The 15,636-nt window shown below is 39.7% G+C and overlaps 1 protein-coding gene across 1 annotated transcript in view; it reads right to left on the bottom strand.

The window, feature by feature from the left end:
* Positions 1 to 15,636, bottom strand: part of LOC122814477 (inactive serine/threonine-protein kinase TEX14-like) — a 555,764-nt gene that overhangs the window by 243,646 nt on the left and 296,482 nt on the right. The window contains exon 13 of the mRNA XM_044087056.1: positions 8,674 to 8,848. Within this exon, the coding sequence (XP_043942991.1) occupies positions 8,674 to 8,848 (175 nt within the window). The remainder of the gene's footprint in view (positions 1 to 8,673; positions 8,849 to 15,636) is intronic.

The following is a 15,636-nucleotide window of genomic DNA, read 5'->3' as shown; positions in this document are numbered from 1 at the left end:
TTGACCATGGGATGGGTAAAGCCAATCTCTTAACCAAATGGGATAGGTTAATTTGAGCACAAAAAGGAAAACTGGCTAAGCTTAAAATGGCCTGCAAGGGCAGCTAGCCTAATACTTCTCTATGAACCAAATCAACTTCTGCTTTCTTGTACAGTTCCCAAACCACTATAATCTGTGCTGTCTGACCTCTGTAACTGGAGCTGATTTAGCTTCTGCTCTGATGTGATAATTTATTCCTCTGTCTCACAGTGTGCATTCTAACACCCATCTCAGGCAGTTCATCTACAGCCCTTCTAGCTTCCTCATCTGCTCTGCCTTTACTAACCAGGTTTTAGTACCACACAGTAGTACTGGTCGTACTGCTGTTTTGTACACTTTAATATTCAGCTTCTTTCGTATTAATTCTTCTGTCACAAACTACCTCTGAAATTCTGTGGCAGCTGGTTGTAGCCCCTCTGATTCTTGCTTTGACCTGAGTCATATAGGTTTTTCTTCCCTTCAGCCATCCTCGCCCAAATACTTGAAACATTTGATCTGTGCCACTGTTTTTTCCTCTATCTCAATTTTCAGCTTATTCCGATTCCCTCATTTGCTGCCATGACAACTGTCTTGTCTGTACTCAATTTCATTCCATGTGCCTTCAGTTTTGCACTCCATTCCCCTATCATTTTCTGAGCTTCCTGTTCAGAGTCTGCCACATCACCTGCATAGAGCAGCTTTGTTAATCTGTCCCTCCGAACTGTTAATGTAGTCCTTCAATAGTATGAGCAGCAGTGAGCTCAGCTGGGATACACCTTTCATTGTTGTCCACTGTCAGTACCCTCAAGAGATATTTCTCCTTAATTCACCCAACATCTTGATCATATCTGGAATGACATCATCTGACCTTGGTGCTTTCCGACTTCATCTTCATTATGATGTTCTTACTTCTTCTAGGGTGGGTTCTTCTTCCTCTTTCATTTTAGGCTGTGTATAGGGCAGTATAGCTTCTGTGGGACTTTCTTCATTCAGAAGCTGCTGGAATATTCCCTACAGACAGGCTTACTCAGCAGTAAAGAAAGATCTCACCATATGCTTAACAGTGATATCTCTCTATATATAAGGGAAGCAGCTAGTTGGTCTAATGTTCAGAATATCAAACGTTTGGAATGCTGGCACAATCAGTCAAAGGGACAGAAGAATGATGCCATTACCTATAGCAAGAGTGCAGTACAGTGCAGTGGGGATCGGGGATTTTATCCCTTCCATCCTGTATTGCAATCTCAGAGACGGTATATACAATCAGCAGGGGATGTGGAGGGTGAAGGCGTTTCCTCTGTTTTCCTTCATCTTTGATCAGTTGATGTTCGAACATTTTTCTTCAATCATTTACTGTTTGAAAATATGTCTTTTGATTGTGTCTGACACTTATATATATATATATATATATATATGTTCATAGGATTGTTACTAGGCTATTGATCCAGGGGTCTTTACAAGCCTAGCCATTAAATCCCAATATAATACTAGATGAGAGATAGTGGCTATGCCCAAGGTTTTTCTAGCAAGGACCATTCATGTCCAGCAGAGAAGCCGGGTCAAACCCCGGCAGAAATTTATGGTTTCCCATCCAGTCATTCAGGCTGCATTTAAACTGGGTCATGGAGACGCTCTGCTTGATATGGATTGGAAGCCTATTCCAGAGGAGTGGGAACCTATAAGAGATGTATCTGTCTCTCCAGCAGGTCCTGTTTATGTCACAGGCTAGACTGAGGTCCCTGGTATAGGTGACTCTAGTCCCATTTGACTTACAGATGTGCAGCATTTCCATTAGATTTGGGTTAGAGATAGACCTGTAAACCAGACAAAAGTCACCTCTAAGTAGTCTATACGCTACTGAATACAGTGACAGCGATTTCAGTCTGTCTGTATAAGACATGTGCAAGAGACCCTAAATTTTCTTAGTTAGAAATCTCTGAGGTCTCTTAAGTTTATATATATATATATATATATATATATATATATATATATATATATATATATACATACACAGATATAGATATACACACATATATAAATGTATACAGGTCTAATTTAAATAGTTGAATTACCATTTCGTCGACTTGCAGATGATCAAAACCACATTGCCAAAAATGTAAAATAACGAACTCCCAGAACATCGTATTTTCCCTCCAGGAAACTAACCACTTGGCCATCATAGTGAACTTTACCCTTTTCTCCACTGTAGTGCAATATCAAGAGTTGGTATATTTAATTGGGGGGGGGGGGGCAAAGCCCCCCACTTTGGAGAGTTTAATTTGCTTACGTTTCTACTTTAATTGTTGGTGGACACGTGGTTAGTTTACAGGTCCTTACTCGAGCATTCACAGTCCTTGGAGGTGGGGGGGGGGGCAAAAGATCTTTTAAAGTCTCCTTGGATAAGGTGTCATGCGTATAATACTTGCTAAGCCCTCTGCAAGAAAAGTGAAACTATGCATACTATGGTGGGGGGGGGGGGGGGGGGGGTCACCAAATTATCAGTTGGATACAGCAAAAAGCTTCCAGAGTTTTCTCATCTGGGGAGACTCGCTCAGTTGGCCAAGAACCTCCCTTCATTAATTCTAAAATCTTCTCCAACCTGGGGTCATCAGGTCCTCTTCCAGATCTGTATCCAGGGTGGCGGACTCCATAGCGAGTCCAGGTGCTTCCAAGTACACATCCTCTACCATAGGACAGTCAGCGGAATCCCGTCCAAGTATACAGAGAAGGAATCAGAGTCAGACATCTCTGCTTTGTGTTTGCAGAAGATTCCCACTCCTCTGTCCATATGATGCATGGATGACAAGTCCAGGGCACAGAAAATGAGGGATGTTGAAGGCTGAGAGTAGATGGCTTTGTCAACTCCAAGGGGATATCCACCAACTCTGAAGGTTTCATCTACATTGTCTCTGAATTGTGGGTTGACAATACTGAGGATCGTGAGACTGAAAATACCTGTTGAAATCAAGAAGAAATACAAATGATAATGTTTATGGAAGAATTAAGTATACCAAGGTTAGAGGCAGATGAGGCTCAATTATGAACAGTTGTAATTGGAGAAGAAGAAATAAAAATGGTGATGTATAACCAATCTGTAAGAAAGCCTCTAGGAATGGATGGCATTCCTGTGGACGTCTGGAAACTAGGAGTGAAGAAAGTGCTAAAGATGTGCAAGGTTTTGTTTAACAGGACTTTAAAAGGAGGAGAAACATCAACATCCTGGAAGAAATCCGCAGTGGCTGTAATACCTAAAAATGGTAAAGATCCTTCAGATCCAACCTCATATAGGTCCATTTCGATTCTAAACCATGATAATAATGTATTATGTCTATAATGGCTAAAAGAATGGCAAATGTGATGCCTAAATTGATAAATATGGATCAGTGAGGTTTTGTGGAGGGAAGGCAAACATCTCACAATATTACTAGATGATCCGGATGGAAGCAGAATGTAAGAAAATACTACTGTTGTTGGTAGGTCTTAATATACAGAAAACATTAAACATAGTAAGCTGGGGTTTTATGAGCACGGCAATGGAAGCAATAGCATTCTCTGACAAAAATAAGGTTAAGTAGGAGAATATATGAGGGGTCAAAGGTGAAAATTAAAGTGTGTGTGTGTGCATGTGAGTGTCTGTGTGTAGTTGTGTGGGGGGGTTCCTCTCTGTGATATGTTTTCTTTGAACAGCAGAAGCAGGCAGGGGTGTCCTCTTTCCCCTTTACTTGCGTTATGTTTAGAACCACTGGCAAAAAAATAAGGGACTCAGAAATTCAATGCTATAACTGGTATGGTAATCAAAACAACAAAGGCAGTGTATCACAAGAATGGCTGACACCCAGAACTAATCAAGTAAAAACAGCCATCCTGAGAGAATTGCTGGCAACAAATAGCAATAACCAGTAGTGAAAACACTGTATCCAAGTAGCAAATAGTTGAGCTTTGATGGAAAAAGCACACTTTAATATTAAAAAAATCACATAGAAAATACACTTAGTTAAGCGCTTTCGCCCCTACAATCAGCCAAATGAGACTTCATCAGAACAAATGCTGCAAAATGCATCAATCTTAATATAGTACAACCTATTAATCAATTAAATTCTTAAAGAAACCACAACACAATTTCAAGGAGGCACATACCTCCTTCAGAACAGGGAATATATAATCTTGGTATGCACTGATTTTTATGAATCATTTGATGACTATGAAACATCCTTCTTGTTTTCCTGTCTAATCTATCAAACACCTTTTGGGGCCAGTCACTCCAAAACTGTAAATTAGGACAGGAAAAGCAAATTGGTTTATGGCTTGAACTTTATTCCTAGATGTGAATGCTGTTTTCAGGATTAATTTAAGTCTTCTAAAATATTACTTACTTTTATTCACATTTGTTTATGTTTTATTGTTGATCCTTCATCAATTCCCAAATCTTTATATGCTCACTCTTACTCAAGATCTTTTATATCACATTATTGTCCCAAAGTAATGTTTTCTTGGTGGTGCAGCTTTCCTGCTGTAAAGGTTGTTTTTGCACATTTATCAAGACCAAATGACATTCTTATATCATCTGAAAAAGTTCTGACTACTTGCAGTTGTGCTTTCAGTTCCTCATCTGATGAGCTATACAGTTTTAAATCATCTACAAAGAGAACATGAGAAGCCTTTATACTTTGTTGCTTTCTGGGAGCCAAATTATAGCCATGACCTAATCTGTTAAGCAGACAACTTAATGGGTTATGGGAAAGACAAATGAGCAGCAGTGACAGAGAGTCACCTGGAATACACCCCTTTGAATTTTTATCCCTGGAATAATAATTTGTCCTTTATCAAGGTTTAACTGCAAAGTGGTTTAACACTGTTCCATGGTCGCTGTGATGTAGTTTATCAGTGTAGGGTGTATCTTGTATATTTTTAAGCACTCTTTTATCCATTAAAGTGGGATAATGTCAAATGCTTTACTGTAATCTATCCATTCCATACTTAAGATTCTTCCCCTTTTTACAGTTCTCAACTATGACTTTAACAAATGATCCTTTGTTCCATATGACTTTCTTTTATTACCCTTTTGTTCTACTGCCATAATTGAGTTTTCTTTTAAATGACTATAAACTCTGTGGGCATCAATTCCAGTGTATAGTTTATATGACGTCGGAAAGCAAGCTATTGGTCTATAGTTTTTATGGTACTCTGCAGGTTCACTCTTAAGCAGGAGCATTGTTTTTCCTGTTGCTAGCCAGGCTGGTGTCTGCTCGGGGTGTGCATATAAACAGGTAATTGTTAATGGTTTCAGCCAGAAGTTAGGTACTGCATCTAGGCCTGGGGTTTTCCAATTACAGGCTTTTCTTAACTTTGTTTCAATGTCTCTGGCTGTTACTTCATCACATTTCATATCCCGCACATTTGAAATTTCTGTTCTTTCTTTTACGTCTATCCATTTAGCATCTTTGTTATGTTCCACAGGATCTTCATAAATATTTCTGAAAAAAAAATCTATTTCTTCTTTTTTTGGTGGTCTTTCAATTCATTTTACCTTGTTCCCTAATTCTCTATAAAACTTTTTTGGGTCATCAATGAATTGCTTACTTTGTACTTTTCCTTGATATTTATTTGTGTTTTCTTCTAGGTTTTTCCTGTCTGTACTGATATTTTTAGTTTACTATTTGTGATAGTGAATAAATCCCGATTCGTTATAATACTGCGCACTGGTTTTATCACGTCTACTTTTCTGAGTATTTTTCTAAATCTGTTCCCTCTTCTATACTCTTCTAACAGTGGCACTTCTTGTCTTAACTGCTTTATCTTTTTCTCTATTCGATACTTCCATGACAGCATTTGATTTCTCCCCATCCTTTCCCTTACTGCCCTGTGTTCTTCTGTAGAACTTTATCTGTTTTTAATTTGGTTGCACAGTAATGTATCCTATTTATTTCTGTTATATCACATGAATCTCTACAGACAGTCCTAATTACTGTGTTCATTTGTTTTATCAAACTTCTAACTTTCTGGGTTTTATTGACCTTCTGCAGTCTATTTCTTTCATTGATCTTAATATGTCTACCCATCTCTATTAAATCAAGGAGTTCTTCTCTTAGATCACTTTATTCAAAACTGAGGGCACATTCTTTGTTCTCAATTTCCTGCATGTATTCTATAGAAAGTTCCAGAGCATCTTCATGAGCCACATTCTCTTCAGTTTCACCTTGTGTCATCCATTGCCCTTTCATATGGGAACTCATTGGCCTATCACTCCACGACACTGACTGTGTCAAGTTGCCACAGTTTCCTGTTCTTTCCCTTGCTATACAGCTCCAACTGAATGGTTGTACTGGTTTCTTATAGGAGGTTCCAAAGTATCTTCATATGTCAACTGATTAGATGCTTTCCACTCCACTGGTTCCTCCTTAATTTGGGTGTCCATTGCTCTATCCTGATGTGTTGTTATCTGAGTTAAATTTTCTACACTAAGTCCTCCACTTTGCAGGTAATCCACAACCTCAGTTTCTGTTCTTTAACTTCTCCATTACTATTCCTCTTTCCTACCTTTACTCTTTGTTTTCTTATTTTTTGTATTGTACAGTTGTCCCTATCCGGATGTCTTTGCCTGTATTTCTCTTCACATCTCTTTGGTGCTGCTCCTTTTGCATTGATTAGTTTGCTTTCTCCTTTGCATATCTTGCGCTTGCTGATCTTATTGCTGCTGTTTACTCTCCTTCCATATTTTTAACTTTTTGCTGCTTTGAAAGTGCCACATTCTGAAATGTTTATAAAGAAAATGTCACTCCCAATGTCAAGGTAATACTTCTACCCATCTCTGCTAAGAATGCTACAATAAACAAACCTTCTTTCTCCAGCATTACATCATTGCCGTGATATCCATCCAAACCCAGGTCCCAATCAAACTACAAACCAAAGAATACACTGCAGAAGTTTACAAATAGTCACTCTAAACATTATAAGTATAGGCAACAAAATCACATATTTTCATGCCTGGTTGACCCAGCCACAGCACAGACATGACTAAAGCCTGAAATAAAAATGCTGAAATACTATTCCCTGGTTATAATATTATTAGGCTTAATAGAATGCATAGAAAAACAAGTGGAATATCTATAATTGTCCCAAACATGCTCACACTAACCCCTATACAGGCAAAATCCCAAATTTTGGAAAAGCATAAATCCTAATCTTATTCCTAAAACTTAAAAGAGCCAAGGGTATATGCATTGCTGTGCTATATATTCCTCCAGGACAGAACATTTCAATACCTGAAAACATACTATCCTGGAGAGCAAAATACAATCACAAAGGAAATTATCCTCCTGGGTGATGTAAACATTGACTGGCAGTCTTTATCCGCAAATTCAGTAATCAACAACATGAACCTCTTTGGATTCACTCAACCTATTAATACACCAACAAGATATGGCAAAAATAACTCCCAAAAATATATCCAGGACTGGATTCTGGTTACCGACCCATTTAATTTTACCTTATCAGGTTCCTTCCCTGATACATTATGTGACCCCCCCTGCCACCTTATACCCACAGGAGTATTACACAACTAACAAAGGAACATAAGCTCAAAACTACATGTTTGTTTGTGTCTTTTGGCTTTTCCCGGTTAGGGGTCGCCACAGCGGAACTCCGGTCCGCTAATGATTGGCAGTAGATTTTTACGTGCTGGCTTGCCGGGCCTAACGCACAACCTTCAACGAAGGAACGCCCATTCACGCATGTCGCCACACAGAAGACGCTCTAACTGAGAATCGAACGGGCAACGTCTAACTGTGAGCCGACAACGCTACCGCAGCACCACCACCGCAGTAAGCTCAAAACTACATGTAACCTCTCGAAATTCTCCAAGGAGTCTTTCACTGAAGCTTTGAAAGCAGCTAGCTGGTCCATCCTAAAAAAATCCCCTTAAATGATGCAGTTGAATACTTCAGTGCAGCATTTCTAAATATTATTAACACTTTATCCCCACAGTGCACAAAAAGAATTAAAAACAGCCATACCCCATCGCTAACCAACCAATGTAAACTACTTATGAAAGACAGAGACAAACCATGGATTAACTGGCAAAAGAATAAAAATGACAAAAGTTGGTAACTATTCAGATAGCTACAAAATCCACCTTACTGTAGATCCTTGCACATCTCCTTCACAAAACTCACCTATCTGCAACCTCTCCAACACACACACACACACACACACACACACACACACACACACACACACACACACACACACACACACACACACACACAAATTCTTGCTTTTCCAGTGTTGTTCACTGGGCCTTGGATTACAAGAGTTATGTGTATTGACATAAAAATTACAGGATGCTCCTATGGCGGGTAATCCATAGGGAAAGGGGCAATAACTGGCATACATAAGGTCATAAAGCAAAGCATTCTGAGCTGCCAAATGAACCCTGCAGAATACAGAAGCCATAGTACATAAAGATACATTATAAGTGTACATTGTTGATCTGTGGCCATGAAGTGAACTACTTCAATGTGGGAGTGCAGCATATATGCACTTTAACTGAATTTCATCTTGGGAGGAATAAAGAAATGGTTGTTGTAAACAGAAGAATATAGCTCTACAATTTACAAGATATTAACCTCAAACTGTCTGACTTTGTTCCACACGTACCTTTATCATCCACCTCAGCTGGAAAGAAATATCCTGGAAGCTCTTCTGCATCAACTTCATCTTGCTCTGCCCAACGTACACTGTTGATGTCAGGGTAAAGACGTGGTGGTGAAGCCTGTGGTATGGGAGGTAGTCCTGTCATGGAGATGTGGCGCTCAGAATTCCTCATTACATCCTTTGTCACAGAAACAGAAATCACTGAGTTGGCCATCATTTTACAGTGCATTTACATTTTATCAACACAAAGAAAAACTGAAGTACATGTTGGTTAAGAACAAAATTCTGTATCCATGTCTATTTTCCTCACCATGAGTAGATGTCTGGGGGCTATGGAAATGGCATACAAACAAGACATAAGCAATTTAAGGATGATCCTTAGACCCTCACCTTCTATGCCACAAGATCATCTGTGGGTTGTTTCTGTTACTTATTTCCTCATACACCAATAAACAAAACTTACCTTTCTTTCCCCACTAATTAGTGCAAATGTATAACTGCTTCTGGAATATTCACACTGATGATAAAACATATAATACATGACTGGTTGCTCCAGTCACATAAGCCTAGAAATGATAAATATAAGGAGCAGGCTAAAAAGCATTAACTAAAAAGCTGTCTGCATTTAGTGTGCCCTGTGTTTGTCTACACAGGGCCCTGTAAAGTTATTCACTTTTCAGCATGGATCTGCTGTATTATATAGGTTCATAGGTTTATACTATGCTAATGACCACAAGGGTATTTATAAGCCTAGCAGTGCAACCCAACTCAGTTTTGTCCCCAGGTTTCTTCAATGCCTACAATGGTGGAGTATGTTGATAAAGAGGTAGCAATGGGTATGTGGCGGCATAGCTCTCAACTGTCCTGATTTTTGCAGAATGTCTAGATTTATGCCTCATATTTTTGGCCTGTTTCTCATATAATTGTGGTTTTCAGGCAAATCACTGAGGACATAAGTCAGAAAATAATGGCAGGCATTTGAGTTTCAAACATCATATCCTTCAGAAAAATTTATGTTAATATAAAACCTGTTTTGTCTATCAACTTTCTAAGTTTATAAGAGCAATATTTAAAAAGCGCCCCTATTTTTGGGTCTTTACCCCCCATTATTTGTGAATTTGTCCATATTTCATATGCTAAGAAGTTAAGAGATATGTGTATGTGTAAGGGATTATGTTAGCTGGGGATTCATTTGCTTACTGTCGACCTCTGTCCATCAGAGACATGGCAGCCTCACTGAGGTGAACTTGCAATTTCGTACCCAACGACCAGGTTTCTTTTGAACAGGGTCAGGACTGAACCCTGCTTCACTTAGATGGGAAGCTTATTCCATAGCGTGGGGATCCTTTGAGACACATATCTGTCTGCATGATGTTCTATTTATGTTGCAGGCAAAGTTCAGGTACTTGTATATAGTGATTCTAGTGCTGTTTGTTCTGCAGATGTTCGAGAAATCTGTCAGAGCTGGATCTGAGAATGCATTATATGCTAGGTATAAACTGCATCTCAGTAACCTGAGACTGCGTACAGAGACAGGGTCTTAAGTCGATCTATGTGGAACAGGGTATTCAAACCTTGGATTCTCCTGGTGAGGAACCTTTGAGAGTGTATCAGCTGTTGCAAGTGCCTAGTTAGGTACATGCTAATACGAATACCAACTGTCCCTCCTTAACTGGGACAGTCTCTCTTTGGGTCATTGCATCCTGTGGAAAAAAAACGTGAAAAATGGCAAATCCTGAGCTTTTAGGACAAAAAATTTTTTCCTACATTTCCTTTAATAGTTGCATAAAACAGTTATTTTGTACATGTAATGCCCTAAAGTTAAGTGAAATAGCAAAACCAACTCAAATACTACAAGGCAGAGATTTTATTTTGACAAAACTTGATTTCTAGTCCTTTGCACTGAGTGTGGATATGGCATGTCCTGCAAAATAATATGTTGCCATAAAAAAATGCCCAGTTTTTGACATTCAAAAAGGTGGTAACCCTCCATGCCAAAAGGGGCACTGTACTCAATGATGGGTCTGATAAGGGCTGAATAAAGTAGCACTATAACTGTCTTGAACTTGGATGACATAGCCTTGCTTATGAGTTGGGCAACAAAGAATGATTTTCTTACTGTCTTGCCTACATGTCAGTTGAAGGTCAGATTTCCATCTACATATGTTCCCAGATTCCTAACTATTGGGTCAACCCTTAGGGGTGTTTTATCGATGGACTAATTAGCTTGGGTGGATGATTTCTCAAAGGGAACTATAATGCATTTCTTTGCATTGAGTTTTAATCCATGGCTTTGGCACCAGTGATCTGTTTGGGTCAGATCCTCTTGTAGGTTGTTGCTGTTGTGGGGGGAATCTAAGATAAATACCAATTTACAGTCATATATGAACTTGGTCAACCATAGGCCTCTGACACTGGCGTTTACTTCACAGAAGTAAATGCCAATCAGGAGTAGACCCAACACAGATCCCTATAGTACTCCATTTGTGAATGGTCTCCTGGTGGAAGTGGTCTCATCAATTCTGACTTCTTAGGTTCTATCTGTGAGCCAGCCAGCAATCCAGCAAGTTATCTAGTTATTTATGCCTAGTTCTGAGAGTCTGTTAGCAATACCTAAGTGGGGTATTATAGAGAATGCATTGGCCAGGTCAAGGTAGGCAGTATGCACCATTTTCCCCTCATCCATAGCTTTGGTAACCCTCTCAAAGAAGTCTAGGTTGAGTAGGCAAGACCTTTCCTTAACAAAGCCACACTGGGATGGATCCAGAGTTGTAGGCTGCCAGTGTCCTTGTTGATCATTTGCTCCATGGTTTTGCATATCAGACTTGTGAGACTGATGGGTCTGTAGTTCCCCTGGGTCAGATGAATGTCCCCCCTTATGAAGAGGGGTGACCACTGCGGCCCTCCATTCACCTGACACATAACCTGTCTTGAGCTTGTAGTTGAAGAGTGGCTGAAGTGGTCCTGCTAGTCATGATTTAGGCTATTTAGGAAGCCACTGGGGATAATATCAGGATACAATAAATTAGTGTTTTTGGGTTTAACAAACTGGTAAAGGCTTCCTGACCTGAAGGGGTAGGAACAGGGAGAACTCCCATCTGAATCTGTGCCGACAGAGACTTCCTCATCATCCTATCCATGTCAGCTTCTGTCACGCTCCTGGAAAAATGAGAAGATGAGACTACTGAGGGGGACCTGGAATGTCAGCATCTCTCCAAAAAGGGGGATGGCACTTTGGAAGGTACAGGATCCAAAGATGATGCATATCTTGTTTGGGGTAGGTGTTCTGGATCTGAAGCTGCTGGATCCGAGAAAACAGATCTGAGATCCGATACCAACTGATCCAAAGATTTAGACTTCGGATCTGACTTTTTTGAAAGCTTTCAAGCGGGCTCCATTGTTGGAACTGAGGCTGGAGTAGAAGATCCAGATGGATCCAATGGCCTTTTCCTGTGCTCTTTCTGGTCATGTTTGAGGGATTGAGCCCCGGATAGTGACTCCGAAAAGGGCGTAGGAAGTAGACTTTTCAGAATTAACTTATTCTCGCGACCTACAATCACTTGAGAGTTAAAAGACTTGCAGATGTCAGAGTCAATTTTTAAATAATCAGGACCTAAACAATAAATGCATAGATTGTGCGTATCAAACAAAGGAATTTTGTGCCTGCACTGTTTACATTTTTTTAAAGCCTGAAAGCTTTTTGGGCATTTTAACACTATAAATCTATATAAAGAAAAGAAAAAAAGGAATTTTTTTGGATAGTCAGAGGAAAACCTACCTACAATGGTAGAAAGAAGGCAAGAGATAAATACCAACAATGATATTTAGAAATAATACAGTAAATCAGCATAGACAGGAAGAAACTATATATATATATATATATATATATATATATATATATATATATATACACATATATATATACACACATACACACACACACACACACACACATATATACACACACACACACACACACACACACACACACACACACACACACACACACACATATATACACACACACAAAGAAAGTGAGTAAATAACTATAAAAAGTAATTAAATAATTCACTTAGCTGACTAACTTAACCAACTCTCGAGAGCTCACAGAGACCACGTCCATATGTGAAGGAGGCAAAAGAGATCTGAAGTATGTTAAGAGATACAGCATTATGGGTAAGGGAGGAGCTTGAAAGTTGAAGGGGCCACAAGCTGTAAAAAACGTTCAAGTCAGATTCGAGGATTGGATTCAAACCCAGTTGTTGCAGAATGAATGAAAATTGACATCAGATCATTTTTTTACAGTTTCTCTGTCAGTCTCTATTCAAAACTGTATATGCACTTTCTTTTGTGTTTCACAATAGAAAGTCTTAATATAATTATTCTATGGATACATGTCTTTTCTTTTATCACATTCCCCCAAAAAATGTTCTAGCCTTGCAGCAATCTCAAAACAATGTCACACTATGTCTCTTTTATCAAAATAAATGCTCTTACCACTTAATCACTGTGTCCTATATTTCATAGCTATCCATCTCCTTCTCTTCCCTACTCAGTATATGCACAACATGCTTTTTTGTCTGTTTCTTCCATGTTCTTACACTCTCTTTTTCCTTTGCTCTTGTCCTTTACTGTTTTGGCGAACTTTTTCTTATTTATCTCTTCCATCCCTTCTCTATGAATCTTCTCCATGATCTCTCCCCACTACAAATCTTTTCCAGTCCCTGGTTCATTTTCCTCTATTAAGTCCCTCAATAAATCATCCCATAACTTTCCCGACTGGAGGGTTGTAATCACAACATCTTCTTGCGACTGCTCCTCTCCTCTCGTACCACCGAACATATTTCTTTTGAACAACTCCATATTCCCCCCAACGTCTTGTCATTTCTTTTCTTCTCACATATCTCCAAACACTTTTCATAAATCTCCATGGAGTCGGCATTCACCTCAGTTCCCATCTCTTTAGCTGCCATACAGCGCACTGTCCTCCCAAATGCCACTGTGCCAGAAATGGAACATTCTCATGCACCCGGATGTATGTACCGTGAGTGCCATAATGATTAGGTGATGTTCGCCAATGCCCTGCCCAAATTTCCCCTAGTAGCATTAAATACCAACTTGGGTCTTCCCTAAAAAGAGGCCAATAGCCTAGTGAAACTAACCTGGTTAACAAAGGATAAATAAATAAAATAAAATATGGATATTGACAGGATAATGTGTGAATCACTGATACTCTTTTTGGAAAGGTAAAGGCTACCAGAAGGGTAGTTTTCCATCTCAGGAATTTTAAATCAATAGATTCAGCAGGTTCAAAGGCAGGTTTCATTAGTTTCCCTAGTACAAAATTTAAATTCCACAAGGGATCCAGTTTGGCCAACAGAGGTCTGAAGAAAAGTACTCCTTTCAAAAAGGCCTTGTATGTCTTTTAAGATGCAAGGTAAGATAATGGAAACCCATAAAAAAGGATGAAATAAGACGGTAAATGGACCTTGATCGTAAACTATCTGGCTCCTTCCTGAAAAATATGAGCGAAAAAGGTGGGAACTTCAGAACAGAAGCTGACATAGGGTCAATGCCTCAATCTAAATCCTACAAGGTAAACTTTTCCACATGTCTCTATATATCTTCTGCAAGCTGTTTTCTCTGAGGTAGAGATCAAACTGACCACCTCTTCAGGAAAGGCTGTATCCCTAGACATTACTCTACTTAGTAACCATGTGGTGAAATGAAGGGAATGGATGTCATACAGAGGTAACCTGGCCAGATGAAACAGCGGATTGGCGTGCTGCTGGGGGAGGACAAGGAGTCTTCTCTTCAGACGAGGCAACAACACGGACAGCCATATCTGGTGGGACCAAAACTAGGTAATGAGAATGACCTTCAGTTTGCACACCTTAGCTTTTTGAATGAATACAGTTATGAGGAGAAAGGCTGGAAAATCATAAAGGAGACCTGGGGCCCAATCTTATGCAAATGCATCTCTTGTAGTCTAGGAACAATACTGAAAGAATCTCTGCATTTGGTGCTAAGGAGTAAAGCAAAACGATCACAGCAGGGTCTGCCCTACCTCTGAAAAATGTTTCAAGCTGTTTTCTTGCTCAAAGACCATTCGTGAGATAGCAGTATCTCTCTACTTACTTTGTCTGCCATCACACTATATGTCCCCAATTGCTACAGGAAAGCAGTGTGACTTTAACGCCCATTCCCATACCCTTATGACTTCTCTGCAGAAGGGATAAAGTCTTTTACCGCCTTGTCCATTTATATACCACCATTCTACTGCCACAGTGTCAAAGTGTATGGCAATCACACCCTGGAGGAGCTAGTTCTGAAATGCCTGCAATGCTGAGTCCTCATACCCTGGGTCTTCCTGTTCTGATAATGCTCCTATCCCACAACAGACGTGTCTATAATTACAGTGGCGGATGGGAATGGGTGGGAAAAAAAAGTTATGTTCTTACCATAACGTTCCATCTGCGTCGATCTTCATTCATTGTTGACTGATGGGTTTGGTTCCGAACTCTCAGAACCAACTCGGCCGTTATGCAAAGCTCGCTCCAGCCAAAAACTCTCGAGCTAAGGCTCTACCCATACTGCCTCTCTTCCCATTACCTCAGATCGAGTTTGCCCACCACTAAGAAAAATGGAAGCTCTGTCTGAGGAACAATTCTATGACAAAAAAACCCCAGGACTAGTTCCGAGCCTCCAGGAGTGTCTCGGAGGGGACAGGAGGGTGGGATGTCAAGAATGAATGAAGATCGACAACACAGATGGAACGTTATGGTGGGATGTCAAGAATGAATGAAGATCGACAACACAGAAGGAACTTTATGGTAAGAACTCCTTTATTAGATGTTGTCAATTTTCCTTTATTCTTGACTGATGGGACAAAGTCCCCAGCTACTTTAGATCCTAGGCAGCCCTAAGGAAGAATATTCTTGAGCACAATAAAGCCAAAGGATGTTC

Source organism: Protopterus annectens, chromosome 10.part0 (assembly GCF_019279795.1).
Source record: "Protopterus annectens isolate FY-2018-M chromosome 10.part0, PAN1.0, whole genome shotgun sequence".
NCBI classification, from domain to species: domain Eukaryota; kingdom Metazoa; phylum Chordata; order Ceratodontiformes; family Protopteridae; genus Protopterus; species Protopterus annectens.
The sequence above is the reverse complement of the archived record's forward strand: the minus strand, read 5'-3'. Positions and strand labels throughout refer to the sequence as shown.